Genomic DNA, 21,682 nt, shown 5'->3' with positions numbered 1-21,682 from the left:
AAATAGATGCATTTTGTGGTATATAAAATATACCTTAAAAAGTAATAAGAAGAGCCTGTAGGGTGCATGGAAAGCACTTACCATCATTTACATGTCAGGTAAAGACTTTGATTTAGCCTTGAGGTGAATGTTGAATAATGGATCTTTTAAATAATAGAATTAAAAATTACTGAAGGGGACTTCAAAAATCAATAAGATGCAGTGTGTACATACACCCCACACCAAACTCCCAATATAGGTAAAATTGATTTCTTAAAATTCAGCTAAAAATAAATAAAAATAAAAACAAAACCTGTTAACAAATAGTAAAGGGCAGCCAGACGTAGAAGATATTTACAACTTGTAAAACAGACAAAGGACTAGTATGCAAACTATAGAAGTGCCTTCTGGAAACCACTCATAAAGAGGCAAACACTCCAGTATGGAAATGGACAAGCTGTATAAGCAGGTCATTACCAAAAGAGGAAAACTGAATAAATAATAAACATTTTAAAAATTCTTTAGGAGTGATGTCAGCAAGATAGAATAGGAAGCCCTAGTCCTGTTCCTCCACAGAGACACGAACTTAAAACTAGTGTATGACCCAAAGAGACTTTATGGGACTTCAGAAATCAATTACAAAGTCACAATACCCCTGGCAAACTCAAAGTCAAGCATAGCCATACCAAAACGGGTAAGAAAGCCATTTCATATCAACCACAGTAGCCCCTCCCTTAAGCTGGCCTGGCTTGGGAGGATTGGGGGGAAAAGTCCAGCTGGAAGTATCTCCCTTGGGAGGGAAAGACTGGAAAGTGTCCAGTGTTCTGACTTTTGGGGGGCTACCTGAGGGACTGCTATCTGTCCTTCCTGACTCTGACCACTGACAGGGAGTCGGCATACTTTCAATTGCTGGAGACCATGGAGAGTTAAAGAGAGCTCAGCTGCTCTTTGCAGCAACAGAAAACTGGCAGTGCCACAGACAGGTTGGCTCAGGTCAGCATGATTAGGACAAAGTACCCAACTCACAACTTCTCTTTTGGGGTGGGGGTGGGGAGAAGAGTGGAATGTGCATACCATGTTACAACTTTTAAAGGGGCTACCCTAGAGATTAGTTTCCGTCTGCCCTGACTTGAGGCAGTAACAGAACCAGCATACTTTGGATGCCTGGGGGGCTGGAGAGAACAAAAGAGCTTAGTGGCTTGTTGCAGCATCAGAGAACCTGTGGTACCACAGATAAACACTAGAGGGAGGAAGAGATTATAAACTCCTGAAAAAGAAACTGGCAAAGCTCTAACTGGGAAATTATGTGCCTAGGCCCAGAGAAGATGCATCCCCAGAATATACCAAAAATTATAGGATGCAGGAAAAGCATTATTAAGAGGGAAGTATCTAGTGGTAAATGCCTTCATTAAAAAAGAAGAGGGGACTTCCCTGGTGGTCCAGTGGTTAAGAATCAGTCTTGCAATGCAGGGAATGCCTGTCTGAACCCTGGTCAGGGAACTGAGATCCCACATGCTGCAGGACAACTAAGCCCATGCCTCAGCTAATGAGGCTGGGTACTCTAGAGCCCATGCACCGCAACTAAGACCTGATACAGCAAATAAATAAATATTTAAATAATAATAAAATAAAAAAGAAGAGATATCTCAAATCAACAACATAATTTTATATCTCAAGGAGCTAGAACAGGCTAAACCCAAAGATACAGCAGGAATGAAAAAAATAAAGATTACAACAGAAATAAACTAAATAGAGACTAGAAAAAAACAGTAGAAAAAACTCAAAGAAACTAGGGTTGGTTTTTTAAAAGATCAACAAAATTGACAAACCCTTAGCTAGACTAACAAAAACAGAATATTCAAGCAATAAATACCAGAAATGAAAGAGGAGACATTACAACTGATGCCATAAAAATAGTAAGAATCATAAGAGAGACTATGAACTTTTATACACCAAAGAATTGAATAACCTAGAAGAAATGGGTAAATTTTTATAAACGTACAACCTATTAATACTGAATTATAAATTTAAAAATCTGAACAGATCTATAACTAGTAAGGAGATAGAATCAGTAATCAAAAACCTCTCAACAAAGACAAGTCTAGGACCAGATAACTTCACTGGAGAATTCTACTAAACATTTAAAGAAGAATTAATACCAGTCCTTCCCAAACCTCTTTCAAAAAGTTAGAGAAGGGAATACTTCAATATTCATTCTATGGAGCCAGCCCTGATATCAAAATCATACAGATATACCACAAGAAAAGAAAACCAAGACCAATATCCCTGATGAATATTGATGCAAAAATCCTCAACAAAATACTAGCAAAAGAAATTCAACAACACATTAAAAAGCTGATGTAGGGCTTCCTTGGTGGCGCAGTGGTTGAGAGTCCGCCTGCCGATGCAGGGGACACGGGTTCGTGCCCCGGTCTGGGAAGATCCCATATGCCGCGGAGCAGCTGGGCCCGTGAGCCATGGCTGCTGGGCCTGCGCGTCCGGAGCCTGTGCTCCGCAACGGGAGAGGCCACAACAGTGAGAGGCCCACGTACCAAAAAAAAAAAAAAAAGCTGATGCAGCATGACCAAGTGGGATTTATTCCTAGCATGCAAGGATGGTTCAACATACAAAAATTAATCAATGTAATACACCATATTAATGGAATGATGTACAAAACGACACAGTAATTTCCACTGATATAGAAAAATTATTTGATAAAATTCAATACCCTTTCGTGATAAGAACATTCAAAAGACTAGGAACAAGGGAACTACCTCAACCATAATAAAGACCACATGTTAAGGACCCACAGGTAACATCAGACTCTCTGGTGAAAGATTGAAACCTTTTTTTTGAAAACCAGGAAGCAAAGATACCCTGTCTCACCACTTGTTTTCAACATAGTACTGAAGTCTTGACCAGAGCAATTAGGCAAGACAAAGAAATAAAAGCCATTCAAGTATAAAAGGAAAAAGTAAAATGACCTATGTTCATAGATGACATGATCTTATATGCAGAAAACCCTAAGGACTCCACAAGAAAACGGTTAGAACTAAAAAATGAATTCAGCAAAGTTACAGGACACAGAATCAACACTCAAAAATCAGTTTTGTTTCTATACACTAACAATGAGCAATCCAAAAAGGAAAATTTAAAAATCCCATTTACAGTAGCGTCAAAAAGAAAAAATGTTTAGGAATAAACTGAAGGAAGTAAAAGACTTGCACACTACAAAACGTTAATGAAAGAAATTAAATATGACACAAATAAACGGTAAGGCATCCTGTGTTCACGTATTAGAAGACTCCATATTGTTAAAATATCCATACAACCCAGTCAGTCTATAGGTGTGACGCAATTCTGTCAAAATCCAAATGGCATTCTTCTTTCGCAGAAATAGAAAAACATCCTAAAATCCATATAGCATCTCAAAGGACTCCAAATAACTAAAACAATCCTGAAAAGAAAAACAAAACCAGAGGCTTCATACTCCATGATTTCAAAACATAATTCAAAACTACATTCATCAAAATAATTTGCTACTGGCATAAAGCCAGACATGTAGACCCATGGAACAGACTAGCAGTGGAGTTGCAAAAAGATATCTGTAATATGTCATTACTTACATAAAATTTCAAAACACTCAAAACAATACTTACATATAAAGTAAAAGAGTTAAAAACTATTCAGAAATGATCTGCACCATTTTAGGGGAGTGCTAACTCCTGGAAGAGGAAATGGGATGAGAAGAAAGGTGTTTCAACTGTAATTGAAACATTTTATTTCTTAAAACATCAAATATAAATGTTAGCATTGTAAGATCTGGGCAGTGGGTATACAGTTGATGTTTAATAATTCTCTGTGTTTTTGTATACATCATAAGTACTTTATAATTAAAGTTTTAAAAACTAAAATGCAGTGTTACCTAGTAAAATGCTAAAAATTAGATAATATTCAAAATAAAGAAATGATTTCCTGCCTCCAGGTCTTGTTTCCAAAATAGCAGGTGTAGTTCATGAAAAAATAATCATCTTTAATCAGCCTTAGATAGCTTAGTATGTATTCCTCTCTGCAACTTTTCCCCTTTATTTACATATTTTTACACTCTATCCATTATTTAATTATACTGGTCTCTTCAGACATTTTTCTCAGAATTATTTGTGCTTTTCATGTTCTCAGTTTTGGACAAGAGAAGACAGCAGTTCAGAAAAGTGTCTAAACTCTGCTGACCACAATCAGGAGAGCCTGCTGGAAGATATTAGCAGATCCTCTCTTTATAGCTGAGGCTCCGTTTGTACCAGATTGGGCCATTTTGTGGGGCAGGTTCATTTCCAAATTCATGACTGTTTCTTCATTAAGGATATTTGTATTTTAAAAACAACATGGACAAATTTCCTGGCGCAGAGCAAAGTCCACTGAAGGGAGTCCATGCTGGCACCCCAGCTGGCAGTAGCAGCAAGGATAAAATGGTGATTAATTTGGTTAGTAGTTTAGAGCATTCTTAGTCAAGGCAAATCTGTGATTTAATTAGTAAAATTCTTAACTGAATTTACCAAGAATATGAGATGCCTGTGCTAATAGAATGTCCTCTAGACACTGACACATCGATATATTCCTAATTTGCTCTATTGAATGATGTTTTCTATGGAGTTTTTTTTTTTTTTTTTCCTTTTTAGAGAGAATTTTAGAATTCAACAAGAGGAACTTCTTGTGGGTATTTTTCTGAATGTGTTGTGTTTTTAGGGAAATTCAATCTCTTGGATTAGGTTCATTTATACTTACCAGAAGGTTGAATTTAAAAAGGAATTTGATACCCAACATACTTTTTGAGTCTCATAAAGAGAGAGAGAGCTTTGAAAATCCTACTTTTAAGACCTAAAACCAGGAAGTTCTCTTCTACCTCCAGATAAGACCCAGGTCCGTAAAACCTTGTGTGAGACTCAGAACTCTTAAGTCTACAGTTCTCTAGTGAATTATAAATTGAACCAAGTGTGTTCTCTTGTCTTGAGTAGGAACTGATCTTGTGAAATCAGTTAGTGGAATGGCATCATGATAATATTTGAAAGAGCTGCCAAACATGCTGGAGCCATTACAGTTGTTGCTGTAATAAGTTATTATAATAATTAAAATATGTATCATAACAATGTGTTCATCCTACTATATATCTGAAGTTATCTGTACATCAGCATGGTGGGCAAAACTACTTTCTGATACACTTGGATCCAGATATTCCTATTATTTATGAAACTTGAGTCTTATCATTACTTTCCTTCTACTTGTATGGCTTCAAATGTTAAAACAACCAAAAGACTCTCAAACTTAAATTGCTTATAAATGATACTATACTGCTTTTTTTCTGGGGTTTGTTTTTTTATAGAGGGTTTCTACACTTTTTTTCTTTTTGCCACTTGAATGCTTAAAGTTCATTTCAAAAGATTTGAAAGCCTCATAGAAAATATAGAAATTAATGTAATAACATCAATGCATAAATTGTCAGTGGAACAAAAGGAGAAATTAGGAAAATCTGTTTGGTTCTTTTTGCATTATTTTTAGACGCCTGATAAACGATCTTGTCATAGTGCTTTAAATAGAGTTTCACTTGCCACCAAGTAAAATCAACAATCCAATGACAGAATGTTTAAAATCTCTCTTGCTCTTTGCTACAAACTGTCTAGAAGGAGCAACATTGTGGACTTTCTGAGCATCATCAGTTTATCTTGTAGTTCTATGGTTTGCTGCAGATGGTTTGGAAACTTCAGTACAACCACATAGGAAGGATGTCTCCAGCAGTATATGGTTACCATTGAGCCTTCTGTAGTTGAATTCTTGTGCAGAAATCATTTGGAAGTGCTGCTCTGGCAATCAGTCAAGACCTAATGCTTAGTGTAATCCAGTCTGGAAAACATTGCGTAACTCTGGTTGAAGTTGGATCTCAGCTCTCTGGCAAGCTTCTGACAAAACAGGGAGCCTTGAAGGCTGTGAGCCATTTGCAGCCCTTCAGAAGATTATCATTTGGCCTGCCTGCATTTTGGTAGAACCAAGAGCTACGTCAGTTTACCTGAGACTTTAGAATTTTTCAGGAAAATTATCTTGGGTTTTTTTCAGTCTAATGAGAGATACAATCTGCAGCCCATAAGCTTCAGCGCTTGATAAATGAATGCCCTTGGTGCTGAGGTCCTCTTTTCCACCCACTCAGTTACCAGTGATAGTCTCTGACTCTCCTCCTTTTTTTTAAGATAATGAGAGAAAAGTTGTACTTATAGGTCTTTTAAAGAGGAGGACTGATGAGTCAAGGCTGTAGAGGCAAGATCACTATCTCTGTCCTCCTATATTTCAGAGTTCTGGATTTATTATGAGTGCATGTAATTCTCAGGCATATTTTTCAGTTTCTCAAACATTATAGCGCCCTTGCTCTATGCAAAATATTCTGCTAGATTCTGTGCAAAATATGCACACACAAAAGCACCCTACATCACACACGAATACAACTTTCCCTTCTCTTATCCTACCCAGTAAGCGCATATATTCCAAAAACTTAAGGTATTTACAACTCAAGATAAATACGTCTTTTTGTTAACAACTTAGATGATAGACTCAGAAACACATGAATTAAATTTTAGGTCTGAAACCACCTAGACGGTAAGTTAGAGAAAGATGATAGAGCACTGTGGAAGATAAATGCTGTTGAAGAGACTTCAGTCATTTAGGAAAGTGGTAAAGAACAAGAAGTGAGTTTTAGAAAGGGTGAATATTTAAAGAGAAAAGACAAACTGTTCACACAAAAGAAGATATCATTGTGTAGCTCGACAAAAAAATTATCTCTATGAGAATTTTACTCTTGATTTTCAAGAAAATAATACAGCTAAACTAATAATTTGTAGGAATTAATTAATACAAATATAAACCTGAAATGCAGTTCTATCATGTTTCCTTAAGGTATTCAGATTATTGCTAGAGATTGATATCTAGTTCTGGGGACTGCTATTAAAGTGTAGAGCAATGTTTCTCAAACTTCAATGTGTATAAGATTCCCCTGGAAAAATGTAAACAGTTTTTTTGGCCTTACTCCCAAAGATGCTGATACTGCTGATTCCCAGGACCATACTTTGAGTAGCTCTGCTATAGAGAACTTGGACAGACCCTGAAGACTAAGTGCAAGACCTATGAGGAATAGCAACTCTAATAATCTAGCCAGGAGATTAAGATGAAAATGTAATTTAAAAAATTAAGTCAGGTGATGGACTAAGCACCTGAATGTCCTAGCATTCTTTTTATGCTTCCAACCTCTAGAATTACAGGGAAATTTTAACAATTAAATATATAATATTGTGAAATAAGGGGGGCTTTTGATGACCCACAAACTGTGAGAAAGGCTTAAAATGGTTGGTAGTGGGATATTTTTCAAGGCAAATATCACATCCCAGAAAGTTTGTAAGAGGGTTACTTCGCGGGTGGATTCAAGGAGTAGTAGGGTACATGGCAGCCAACAAGATACTTGTTAGAGTACTGCAGTAATAGCAGCCAGCTGACTAGTCCCTCATACACTCCTCCAACTCATCCGCTGCCCCCAAAAAAGAGACAACAAAGGTGTCCTGTTTCCCACAAGAATGGGGGAGGAGCCTTTGGAGGAGAACAAGCACCAGATGGCTGCCAACTCCCAGCAGTGTGGGAATGCTCTAACGCCCAGAATGCAGTTTACTGGCAGCCCTGGCCAGGACCGCGTCCTGACCCTTGACCAAGTGCTGGAGGCGGGCTGCACTGAACAGAGCACTCACGGAGAGACTAACATAGAACCCCAAATGCCAGAAAGAGCAAATAAACGAAAATCACCAGACATTCATGAAAAGTTGACACCATAAGGGAAAAATGAACCAAATGCAACAAACAGAAAATGCAAATGTACCAATTATATGCATTCCCAAGGACAAGCAAATGGATTTTTTAAATAAAAAATGAATAATTAATTATCTTAAGAATAGTAAGAGAAACTATCAAATCCTTGAAGTAGGAATAAGCTGATGTTTTTTCCAAAGAGACTTACAGGGGATAAAAAAAGAAAATTCAATAAACAGTTTATTGAGTTTATGAATAGGAGATAAAGCTAAATATTAACTAACAATGACTCCAAAGATTGAGCTGAGTAGTTCTCCTAGGATATAATACAACAGGACAAAGAAATGGAAATTAAGACAAGTGTTTTCTTCTTTTTATTTTTAACTTTTAATACAGAGATCAAAAGGGGTGTCAAGGAAGATGGTGGATTAGGAAGTGCCAGGAGTGCATCTCTTCACCTAGACAAAACTTTCATTGACAGGATCCGTTTGATGTAACTGTTTTAGTACTCGAGTCTGTTTGAGGACTTTCAGCTTTCAGGGTAAGGCTTGGCCAGTAAATTGTGGATAATTTCAGCCCTTCTCATGGTAGAGACCACCCATCACCAACCCCCTAGACCTATGGCAGGCAGCTCTACCTGCATTCCTAGATAGGCTTGGAGGAAAAGGGTGAGCAGCGCTTGATAAATTTTGGTGTAATATCAAAAGAGAATATGTGTAATTGTGTGAAGAAGCTATTATAATACTCCTCCCTTTTAAAACTACATATCTGTGTGGGGCTAGACTTTACATATAGTTCAACCAAAAAAAAACGTATTGCAACAAATTAAATGCAGAAGTAAATACAAGAATCCAGCTGTCTTCTTTCGAACCATATAGGAAAGAAATTTGCAAACATATAAAAGAGTGCCGAGCTTCCCTGTTGGCGCAGTGGTTAACATTCCGCCTGCCAATCCAGGGTACACGGGTCCAAGCCCTCGTCTGGGAAGACCACACATGCCGTGGAGCAGCTAGGCCCGTGCACCACAACTACTGAGCCTGCACTCTAGAGCCCTCAAGCCACAACTACTGAAGCCCGTGTGCCTAGAGCCCGTGCTCTGCAACAAGAGAAACCACCACAATGAGAAGCCCGCACACTGCAACAAAGAGTAGCCCCCGCTCACCACAACTAGAGAAAGCACGCTAGCAGCAACGAAGACCCAACACAGCCAAAAACAAATAAATGAAATAAATAAATTTTTAAAAATAAAAGAACTTTCAATTGAGAATCAAGTAACTAAGAGATCCAGTTTTACCAAGAATTTAAAAAAAAGTGCCACTCTTCTCACTGTTTTTGTTTTGTAAAATATAGTAATTTTTCAACAAAAATGTTATTCATGTTAACACCTAATGGATTTGTTATGGTTACTTTTAGTGAATTGATAAATACTTTTAGGTGTCTTTGTTTTAATTTCAAATATGAGTATCAATAGTTATAACCTCAGAAACAAAAGCTGTTTGGTCTTTTAGTAATTTTTAAGGGTTTTTGAAACTCAAAAAGTCTAAAAACTACTGTCCTATGGTGAAGATCACAGTCAGCTTTCCCCACCCATGCACATATTACTCACTACTGGGTTTTTAGTGCCTGACTGTTAAATATAAGATGACAGGCCATAACTTCTATTCCACTAGCAGCTCACCTCTTTGGGCCCAACTCAGAAACAAGAACCAGAAATGTAATCTTTCTCAGGCTGGTCAAGCCAGACTATTGCTGAAATAACTGGAAGTAAACCCTTAGTTACTACCCGTTTCCACTTTTCCAAAAGTATTGCATCACTTCATTTATCATAGGTAACGGCCCCTGTGCATTTTAGTCCAGCAAAGTCAAGCTACGGGAGCCCTTAAAATGGTGGGAATTCACATTGGGTTTGTGGCCTGTACTATCGAAAGCCTTAGTTATAACACATTAAGCCTATAATTACACTTTGATTTGATGTGATTTCTGATATTTGGCACTGGTCAAACTGCAGTTTTCCCTTCTTTTCTTTTTCTTCTTTTTTTTTTTTTGGTGCAGATGATTGAACAGAGTCTTCCCTGTTTATTTGGTGCAGTAATGTATAGAAGATAAAATGGGGGAAGGAGAAATGATCACCTTTAACAAGATTACTTTTTAAATGTTTTTATATATATTTGAAATTGTTAAATTGGTTTTGCTGAAACAGAATTTCACCCTTGAGATACTATTTGAATGTTGATTTCAATAAAGGTTATTGAAGGTGTTAAATAAAATAAAATAAATTTTTATATATATATATATATATTTAAGGTGTTTAAAAAAAAGATGATGGGCAATGGTCACTACATATTTAAGGAACTATATTAAGCATATAGTCTTGAAAGTAGAAACCAGTGAAAATAAAGAAAAAAAAGATTATTTAAAGAAAAGATCATCTAAAATAAATTCATGTCATTGTCCCCATTAAGGGACTTCCCTGGTGGTCCAGTGGTAAAGAATCCACCTTCCAATGCAGGGGATGTGGTTTCAATCCCTGCTCGGGGAACTAAGATCCCGCATGCCATGGGGCAACTAAGCCCGTGTGCCACAACTACTGAGCCCCTGCCCGCCTCAACTAGAGAGCCACGTGCCCCAAACTACAGAGCCCACATGCTCTGGAGCCTGCTGCGCCACAACTAAAGAGAGAGAGAAAAAAAAAAAACGCATACCACAACTACAGAAAAGCCCATGCGCCACAACAAAAAGATCCTGCATGTCGCCACTAAGACCCAACTCAGCCAAAAAAAAAAAAGTCCCTACTAAAATAAAAGGTAATATATCCACTAAACAAGAGCAGAATGCTAGACTCACAGATATAGAAAACTAGTGGTTACCAGTGGGGAGATGGAAGGGGAGAGGGGCAATATATAGGAGTAGGGGAGTAAGAGATACAAGCTATTAGGTATAAAATAAGCTACAAGGATATATTGTACAACCTGGAGAATATGGCCAATATTTTATAATAACTATAAATGGAGTATAACCTTTAAAAATTGTGAGTCACTATATTGTACACCTGTAGCTTATATAATATTGTACAGCAGCTATACTTCAATAAAACTAAATCAATAAAGGAGTCCTAAGACAAAAATAAAATTTAAAAAAAGAACACAATGCTGTTTTTATTTTAAAAAAAGAAACATCCAGAGAATGAAGAAAATAGTTCTTGGAAATTAATAATGAGAGAGTGGTAATTAAAAACATAATAAAAGATTGGAAAGTAAAGTTGAACAATTCTTTCAAAATCTAGAGCAAAAAGATCAAGAGATGAAAAATAAGAAAGAAAAGATAAGAGAGAACTGTCTAGGAAGTTCAATATCCAAAAAATCAGAGTCCCCAGAAAGAACAGACAAAAGAATAGGTAGGAAATCATCAAAGAAATTCAAAAGATCTTTCCGGATTTAAGGTCCATTGAATGTCCAGAACAATGAATAGAAATAAATGCATACCAAGACACATCAGTGTGAAATTTCTAAGAGGATATCCAAAAGCCTCCAGGGAGTAAAAACAGGACTTATATAAAGGGTCAGGATTCATAGCAGCATGGGACTTCTCAAGAACAACACTGAAATTTAAAAGATAGTAGAACCATACTTTCACAATTCTGTAGGAAAATTACCAGAATTCTATAATCTGCCAAAGTATCAATCAAGTATGAGAGTAAAGTACTGATATTTTCAAACATGCAAGGTCTCAAATACTTTACCTCTCTTGTACCTTTTCTCACGTAAGAAGAATAAACCAAGAAAGAAGAAGATATGGGATCCAGGAGAGAAGTGAAAGATATCCCTATGGTAGAGGTCCCAAGATAACTGTACAAAGGGAGTAAAAAGCAAACTGTTCAGATTGGAATAGGTCAGAAGGTTCTAAGAGAAATTTCTTTTAAGAAGATGAAAATGGCAGAATATCAGATATGTTTGAACGTATTGCAAGGAGATTACATACTTGGGTGGGAGTTTAGCATTAAAATAATCATCAGTGCCAAGAAAAAAGCAAACAAGCAAGCCAAATAATAGTCACTAAACCCACAGGAAAAAACATATTAAATATCTAAAGCATGAGTTAGACTTGAAAATGGTTGCCTCTGAGATCAGAAAATGGGAGTGGGAGTGCTTGTTCAAAAGCTGCTGTTTTTTCATAAGCTTTGAAGAGCTATTTGACTATTTAAGGTAGTTGTATCTGTAAGTTTGATAAAACTAAAAAATAAGTTAAAAAAAAAAGACTAACATCCCAGGTTCTTACACTGGTCTCTTCAAAACCTGTCTTCCCCCCCACCCCCACCGCCACATTCACTGTGGACTTGCCACCTTGGACTCTGTTGTACTTAGATACTCCAGGGCTTCGTGTTTGCTTTGCATCTGCCTGTGACATCCTTCTCCCACGTACATATATGGTTTGTTCATACACTTCCTTTAGATCTCTGCTCAAATGCTCCCCTCAGTAAATTCTTGCCCTCTCTTACCCCTCAGTGTATTTTACTTTCATTATGGCACTTGATATCATCTGGCATTTTATGCTTTTCATTACTAAGCTTTGTCTTGTCTTTGCTTCTGTAGCACTACCACTGCAAACAGGTTTGAATATAGTAAGGGTTCAAAAATATTTATTAGATGAATAAATAGGACAAATATACAAAAATTCAAAAACAAATTCACTGAAGCAGAAATACAAGTGGGGAACACACAAATATTCAATCTCAGAAAATATCAGGGGGTCTTCCCTGGTGGCGCAGTGGTTGAGCGTCCGCCTGCCGATGCAGGGGACACGGGTTCGGGCCCCGGTCCGGGAAGATCCCGCATGCCACGGAGCGGCTGGGCCCGTGAGCCATGGCCGCGGAGCCTGTGCTCCGCAATGGGAGAGGCCACGACAGTGAGAGGCCCGTGTACCGCAAAAAAAAAAAAAAAAAAATCAGGGAAATGCAGATGAAAACAATGGGATAATTTTTGCCCAGGTTAGGAAGAAGTAAAAATATCCAGAATAATATCACTGTCAGGGGTAGAAAAGTAAATTTGTAGTCTTTTGGAAAGCAGTTCAATATGCAGATGTTCACATGGGGGCACAAACAGGCATGTGCAAGGATACTGCTGCAGCAGTATTTCATAGTGAAAAATTAGAAACAACCTAAATGCCCATAAATGGAGATATTGTTAAAATACAAAACACATATATTTTAAAAATAGGCAACAAGTAAAAAAAAATGAGTGACAGCTATATGTTCTATATTGTGGTTTCATTTGTGTTTCACAAAAAAAGACTAAATTTGTAGATTTATGGTTTTATATGAAGATACCTAGAGAATGATCTAATAGCATACATCCCAAACTTTCATCTTCCTGGTTTCTAGTTGTTCATTTATTCATTTAATATCTGTTTCTGGAGCTATAAGTAGGAGTTGTCCCTACATACTAGGAATAGAGGAGTGAGCAAAATAGGAAAAGTGCCTGCCCTTACAGAGTGGATGTCCTAGCAGGAAGAAACAGACCATGAACAATAAACAAGCAAATACATTATAGGTCAGGTGATGAAAAGTACTGTGAAGAAAAGTAAAACAGGGTAAGAGAGAAGAACACAGTGAGATAAGAGGACACTTATATGTTTAGCTGTGCTGTCAGTGGAGCTTTCTGCAGTAATGGACAAGCCTTGTGAATTTGCACTGTCTGATACAGTAAACCACTAGCCTCATGTAGCTGTTGGACCTCTTGATCTGTGCTAGTGCAACTGAGGAATGGAATTTAAGTTTCATTTCATTCCAGTTAGTTTAAGTTTAAGTTGCCATATGTGGTTGATTGCTACCATATTAGCCAGTGCATTTATATGGGATGGTCAGGGAACTCCCCTACATAAAGCAAGATTTGAGCTGAGACCTGTACAAGATGAAGGAGCTAACCATGTGTTCCAGGCAGAATGAACAACAGGAACTTATCTGGAGTAGTCAGAGGCTGGAAAGGCCAGAGCAGAATGGGCAAAGTAAGAGTGGAAAGATAAAGCCAGAGAAACAGAGGGAGCCCCACCATGGAAGGCCTTGGCAACTAATATAAGACTTGGCTTGTTCTTTGTGTGAGGTGGAAAGCCATTGAGCAGACAAGTGAAGTGATCTGAATTTTTAAGGGGTCTGGACCTGTTCCAGAGAGAGACAAGACAGGTGAGGGCAGAAGCAGGGAGAAAATTAGGAGGGCCCTACAGTAACCCAGGCTGGAGATGATGGTGAATTAGGCGGTAGTGATGGATGTGTAGAGAAGTAATGAAATGAACTAATGGTATTAACCACTGGATCAGATAAGGGGCAGGAGAGAAAAAGGAGGAATCAAGGATGGACTTCAAGGGTTTGGGCTTGAGCAAATGAGATAGGGAGCACTGGGGGAAGAGAACATTTGGGGAAGGAATTCAAGTTCTATTTTGGGCATGGTAAGCGGGAGGTGCCTGTAGAGGGTTAAGCCACAGTCCTGACAATGAGAGAGATCAAAATGGGAACTGCAGCTAAAGGGTTTCTTCCTAGAGAACTATGTAAGAGAATAGAGTTCATAGATGGTGTTAGGGTACCCCTTTTTATATGAGGGGCAAAGCAAATGACCTGTCATGAACCTTTTTAACATGAAGATTTTATATGCCTTTAACTATCAGTACATGTGGCTGTAAGATTTGGGTACTTATTTCTCATTTTATTTATTCCATAGAATGGCTCCTGAACGAGTAAGGTCCCTGTCACGAGTTTGTGTCCCACTTGTTACTCTGCCAGATTTTGAACCATTGGTAGAGGCTCTGCTCACCTACCATGGACATGAACCTCAGGAAGTGCTCTGGCCTGAGTTCTGTGATGCTGTGAATGAGGCTTTTTTGCTGTAAGTGATGACCATCTACCTTATCATTCAATTTTGTTTTTCCTTTTCTTAGAATACTTTAGTATGTTGGAAATGCAATTTTCAAATGTTTTGGTCTCAGTACCACTTTACATTCCTAAAAATTATTGAGAATCTCAATGAGCTTTCTAAAAAATGTGGGTTCTGTCTATCAATATTTACCATATTTGAAATTAAAACAAAAGTTTAAAAAATATTTATCACTTCATTTTAAAATAACAATAAATTGATTACATGTTAATACAAATAGCATATTTTTAATGAAAAACAGTGACCTTTTCCAAGAAAAAAATTGTCTAACAAGAGTGGCATTGTTTTCACATTTTTGCAAACCTCTTTATTGTTTGACTTAAAAGAAGAGAGCTAGGTTCTCACAGATATTTCTGTATTCAGTCTGATGCAATATGTTTTTTTGGTTGAGGTATATGAAGAAAATCCAGCTTCACACAGTTATGTACTTGTTAAAGACATATTTTAATAGCCATCTCAGGTAATTGTGGATATGCGACATGGATACCTCACCAAAAATTGAAAATGGTGGTTTTTTAAAGGTTAGTTGCAATGTGGAATCTGAAATTATATCAATGAGCTGTTCATGCTGTTACATTAAAACCAATTGGTCTGTCTTGCATTTTTAATGGATCTTATTTTATAGCTTCATACATGGTTCATTTGGAAAATATTGGTTCATTAAGTTAGGCAGATCTTCCAAACATTGACATATTTCACTTTATACTATCAAAATTTACATTCATTCACCACCAGTCTCATCAGAAATGTCTTATAAGTGTTGGGAAACTGTAAAGCTTACATTGGTGAAAGCAAATTTTCCAAGATTCTAATTTCTGAGCTTAAAAACTCAAATTTATCATTGGTTATAAATACTGTCAGTTGTTTTCCTTAGTGTGCTAGGGTCACTTCTCTAATTTTTGAGAAAGTATGTGCCAAATACTCAAGTCTGAATAACGATTGTTTGTCTGCCAGTGATTTTTTTCAAGTAAATTTCCAAGAAGGAAAAAAGTGGCTAGTTGATCTTATAGCTCAGCAAGTTGCCCAAGTGCTTCTCCTCTAGACAATCATCGTGTTTTGGTATGTAGCAGAAATGCTTTATGCATACCTTTTCACCACACAGAATGTTTTTAATTGAAAGTATCCTCAAGGGTAAAATTTAATGAAATCAATATTTTATATTAATATTTTTCATGAAATGCATTTTTATGTGAAACTGGCAGTGTTTTTACTGTGAGTATGTGGTAGTAAAGAATACAGTGACTACTGTCCCTTCTTTGATTTGTGTTAGGCATAGCAGTTTTACTCACTATTGCTTTTGCACTATGAATGCATATGTCAACACAGTTGTTCTAGGAGAACCATGGGATTCAAAATAGTTATTCAGCACTTCAAGTATTTCTGTACCACGTGTGTACTGCCAAGTTCACCTAAAAAAACTCCTGTCCTTAGTTGGTGCTAATACCAACTTGTGTTAATACAAGCAACACAACTTGTCCAGCCATATCTAGAGATTCAATTTTAAGGCAGAAGTACGGTTCTGTTGATGAAATATTAACTTATCACATACACATTTTAATTATTTAATTCCTTTTTGTTTAGATTCTGAATGATTGGTCTCAAGTTGCTGCTGCAATTAATTAGCAGTATAATAGTATTTGAAAACATTCTATTGAATAAGACACAGTAAGGTAAATTATTAACATCTATAAAGCCAAGGGAAAAATAACTTTCCTCGTATTTGTTTTTCATTTACAGTTTAGCGCATTACTTTGGAGTAGATGTCCCACTCTCACAAGTCAGAGAAATCTCTGACGTTTTGATTTCATCTTTTCCTGATGAAACACCTGTGAGATGAGAAGAGAAATCTCTTAATTCTCCTTTGTAAAGCCAGGGGTCCATTTTTAATATAAGAAAATATATTATAAATAAATTTTATTTTTGAATAAAATATTAAATTATAAAATAAATCTAAAAATATGTTATATAAAATTTGTAAAAATATATGAAACATAAAATGTATTTATATCTACAATAATTGGGATAAAATTTAGGAAAGTTTAAAAAAATGTTTAATATTATTACCAAATAAGACAAAAAAGCACTTGCTTCTTGTTATGTTTCCATGTAGGCACAAGAAAAAATATCAGAATTTATATTAATTTATTACATTTTATTTTTTCCTAGCTTTATTGAGATATAAGTGACATATAACATTGCATATGTTTAAGATGTACACTTTTATATTGCAAAATGACTACTACCATAGTGTTAGTTAACACCTCCCTCACATCACAGGATTACCATTTCTTTTTTTGTGATGAGAACATTTAAGATCCACTCTTTTAGCAACTTTCAAATATGCAATACAGTATTATTGACTATAATCACCGTCCTGTACATTATTAGATCCTCAGAACTTATAACTGGAAGTTTGTACTTTTTGATCAACATATTCCCATTTCTCCCACCCCACCAGTCCCTAATAACCATCATTCTAGTCTCTGTTTCTATGAGTTCAGCTTTTTTAGAGTCCACATAAAGTGATATCATACTTGTGTTTCTCTTTCTAACTTATTTCACTTAGCATAATGCCCTCAATATCCATCCATGTTGTCACAGCCAAGGATTTCCTTCTTTCTCATGGCTAAATAATAGCCGATTTTGTGTATATGTGTATATATACACACACGCTATGTATATATAGCATATATATAACTAGATATAGATATATATATATCATATCTTCTTTATTTATTCATCTATTGATAGACACTTAGGTTGTTTTCATATCTTGGCTATTATGAATATACCATAATAAACGTGGGAGTGCAGATATCTATTTGATATCCTGTTTTCCTGTTCCTTTCCTGTTCCTTTGAATATATACCCAGAAGTGGGATTGCTGGATCATGTGGTAGTTATAGTTTTAATTTTTTGAAGAACCACCATACTGTTTTCCATAGTGGCTGCACCAATTTGCATTCCCACCAACTGTGCACAAGGGTTCCCTTTTCTCCACATCCTCACCAACACTTATTATCTCTCGTCTTTTTGGTGGTAGCTATTCTAATAGGTGTGAGGTGGTATCTCATTTTGGTTTTGATTTGCATTTCCCTGGTGATTAGTGATGTTGAGTACCTTTTCATGTACCTGTTGGGCATTTGCATATCTTCTTTGGAAAAATGTTTATTTGGATGCTCTGCCCATTTTTTAATCAGATTGTTTGGGGTTTGTTTTCTGTTGAGTTATATGAGTTCTTTATATATTTTGGATATTAACTCATTATCAGACATATGATTTGCAAATATTTTCTTCCCTTCTGTAGGTTGCCTTTTCACTTTGTTGATGGTTTAGAAGCTTTTTGCAGTATAGAAGCTTTTTAGTTTGATGTAGTCCCATTTATTTATTTTTGCTTTTGTCACCTTTGCTTTTGATGTCAAATCAAAAGTGTCATTGCCAAGACTAATGTCATTCTTATCCCCTATATTTTCTTTTAGGAGTTTTATGGTTTTAGGGCTTAACATTCAATTCCTTAATCCATTTTGAGTTGATTTTTGTGTTTGGTATAAGATAGGGGTCCAGTTTCATTTTTTTGCGTGTGGCTATTCAGTTTTCCCAGTATCATTTATTGAAGCAACTATTCTTTCCACATTGTATATTCTTGCCTCCTTTTTTTTTTTTTGCGGTACATGGGTCTCTCACTGTTGTGGCCTCTCCTATTGCGGAACACAGGCTCCGGACGCGCAGGCTCATCGGCCATGGCTCATGGGCCTAGCCACTCCACGGCATGTGGGATCTTCCCGGACTGGGGCACGAACCTGTGTCCCCTGCATCGGCAGGCGGACTCTCAACCACTGCGCCACCAGGGAAGCCCCTCTTGCCTCCTTTGTTGTAACTTAATTGATCCATATATGTGTGAGTTAATTTCTGGGCTCTCTGTTCTGATCTATGTGTGTGTATACTGATCTATGTGTGTATACCAGTGCCATACTGTTTTGATTATTATAGCTTTGTAATATAGTTTGAAATCAGGAATTATGATACCTCCAGCCTGTTCTTCTTTCTCAAGATTGCTTTGCCTATTCAGGGTTGTGTTTCCGTACAAATTTTAGGATTATTTCTTCTGTCTCTGTGAAAAATAGCATTAGAATTTTGATAGGGATTGCGTTGAATCCGTAGATTGCTTTGGGTAGTATGGACATTTTAACAATATTGTCTTCCAATCCATGAGCACAGTATATATTTTCATTTATTTGTGTCTTCTTCAGTTTCTTTCCTCAAAATCTTATGGTTTTCAGTGAACAGATCATTAACCTCATTGGTTAAATTTATTCCTAGGTATTTTAGCCTTTTTGATGCAATTGTAAATGTGATTGTTTTCTTAATTTCTTTTTTAGATAATTTATTGTTAATGTTTAGAAACACAGTTGATTTTTGTATTGATTTTGTGTCCTACAACTTTACTGAATTTGTTTATTAGTTGTAACGGTTTTTTTGTGAAGTCTTTAGTGTGTGTGTGTGTGTGTGTGTGTGTGTGTGTGTGTGTGTGTGTGTGTTTGTGTTGGTGTGTGTATCTCCTGTCATGTGCAAATAGAGCCAGTTTTACTTCTTTTCAGATTTGAATGCCTTTCACTTCTCTTTCTTGCCTAATTGCTCTGGCTAGGGCTTCCAGTACTATGTTGAATAAAAGCAGCAAGAGTGGGCATTCTTAGAGGAAAAGCTTTCACTTTTTCAATGTTGAATATGATGTCAGCCGTGTGCTTGTCATATATGGCCTTTACTATGTTGAGCTATTTGCCTTCTATACCTGTTTTTTTGAGAGTTTTCATCATAAATGGATATTGAAATTTGCCAAATGCTTTTTCTACATCTATTGAAATGATGATAAGATTTTTTTTATCCTTCAGTTTGTTAATGTGGTATGTCACAATTGATTGATTTGTGGATGTTGAACCATCCTTGTATTCTAGGTATAAATCCCACTTGGTCAACAAATTAGGCCCCTGGACCCAATTCCAACGTGTGTGTGTGTGTGTGTGTGTGTGTGTGTGTGTGTGTGTGTGTGTGTGTGTGTGTGTGTGTGTGTGTGTGTGTGTGTGTGTGTGTGTGTGTGTAGGTTTCCCCACACCAACAAGTAGTTCTCTGATACTAGCAGGCTATTCGAGAATTCAGCTCAATTCTGATATTATCAGAGATAGCATCAGATTGCACAGGTAAAGGGCCCAGTTGCACAAGACCACCTTCCACTTCAGATGTAGTTGCCAGCCCAGGTTTTTGCCTATGCTTCTGACTAACTGGTTACAAATTGGGGGTTCCCACAACTCCCTCCTTGGCTTTGATTAATTTGCTAGAATGGCTCACAGAACTCAGGGAAACATTTTACTTTCTAGATTACTGGTTTATTATAAAAAGATGTAACTCAGCAACAGCCAGATGGAAGAAATGCATAGGGCAAGGTATGGGGAAAGGGTGCAGAGCTTTCTTGCCCTCTCAAGGTGTGCCACTCTCCCCTGATCTCCACAAGTTTACCACCCTGGAAGCTCTCCAAACACCAGCCTTTTGGGTTTTAAGGGAGGCTTCATTAATAGGCATGACTGATTAAACCATTGGCTATTGGCAAGTGATTCAATCTCCAGACCCTTCTCCCCTCCCTGGAGGTTAGTGGGATGGGACTGAAAATTCCCATCCTCTAGTCACATGGTTGGTTCTCTTGGCAACCAGCCCCTACCCTTAAGTGAAGTCTAAAAGTCACCTCATTAACATAACAATAGATACCTTAATAGCTCTCTTCACTTAGGAAATTCCAAGGGTTTTAGGAGCTCTGTGTCAGGAATGGGGTCCAAGGCCAAATACGTATCTTATTATAAATCACAATATCATTCATGGTACGTGATCTTTTTAATGTATTGTTGAATTTGTTTTGCTAATATTTTGTTGAAGATTTTTGCATCAATATTCATCAGGGATATTGACCTATAATTATCCTTCCTTGTGGTATCCTTGTCTGGTTTTGGTATCTGAGTAGTGCTGCCCTCATAAAATGAGTTTGGAAGTGTTCTCCCTCTTCTGTTTTTTTTGGAAGACTGAGGAGGATTGATATTAGTTCTTTAAGTGTCTAGTAGAATTCACCAGTGAAGCCATCTGGGTGGACTTTTCTTTGTTGGCAAGTTTTGATTACTGTCTCAATCTCCTTGCTAGTAATTATTCTGTTCAGATTTTCTATTTCTTCACGATTCAGTCTTGGTTGGTTGTATGTTTATAGGAATTTATCCATTTCTTCTAGGTTGTCCAATTTGTTGGTGTATAATTTTTCATAGTAGTCTCTTACGATCGTTTGTATTTGTATGGTGTCAGTTGTAATATGTTTCCTCTTTTATTTATAATTTTATTTATTTGAGATTTGAGCGCTCTCTCTCATTAGTTTAGCTTATCAATTCTTTCTTTCATGGATTTTTTTTTTTTTTTAATCTAAAAGGTCATCACCATCGCCAAACTCAATCATCTAGGTTTTCTGCTGTGTTATCTTATAGGAGTTTTATAGTTTGTAGTTTAAATTTAGATTTAGGATCCATTTTTGAGTTAATTTTTATGAGGGGTATAAGGTCTGTGTCTAGAATCAGATTTTTTGCATGTGGACGTCCATGTGTTGAAAAGACAATCTTTACTGTATTACCTTTGCTCCTTTATCAAAAATCAATTGACTCTACTTAGGTATTTCTGGTCTCTCTGTTGCAGTGGTCTATTTATCAGTATCACACTGTCTTGATTACTGTAGCTTTGTGTAAATCTTGAAGTCAGGTGGTGTCAGTCCTCCAGCTTTTCTCTTCTCCTTCAATATTGTATTGGCTATTCTGGGTCTTTTGCCTCTCCATATAAACTTTAAAATCGGTTTGTTGATATCCACAAAATAACTTGTTGGGATTTTGACTGAGATTTCATTGAATCTATAGGTCAAATTGGAAAGAACT

At 36.7% G+C, this 21,682-nt stretch overlaps 1 protein-coding gene across 1 annotated transcript in view; it reads left to right on the top strand.

The window, feature by feature from the left end:
- The window catches only part of FANCC (FA complementation group C), a gene marked incomplete at its 3' end in the record, with an annotated part of 173,649 nt that overhangs the window by 100,852 nt on the left and 51,115 nt on the right, over positions 1 to 21,682 (top strand). The window contains exon 6 of the mRNA XM_082656763.1: positions 14,520 to 14,684. Coding sequence (XP_082512889.1) covers positions 14,520 to 14,684 — 165 coding nt within the window. The remainder of the gene's footprint in view (positions 1 to 14,519; positions 14,685 to 21,682) is intronic.

This window comes from Grampus griseus, assembly GCF_964374135.1.
Source record: "Grampus griseus genome assembly, chromosome: 6".
Taxonomy (NCBI): Eukaryota; Metazoa; Chordata; class Mammalia; order Artiodactyla; family Delphinidae; genus Grampus; species Grampus griseus.
This window is presented reverse-complemented; position numbering and strand designations above follow the sequence as displayed.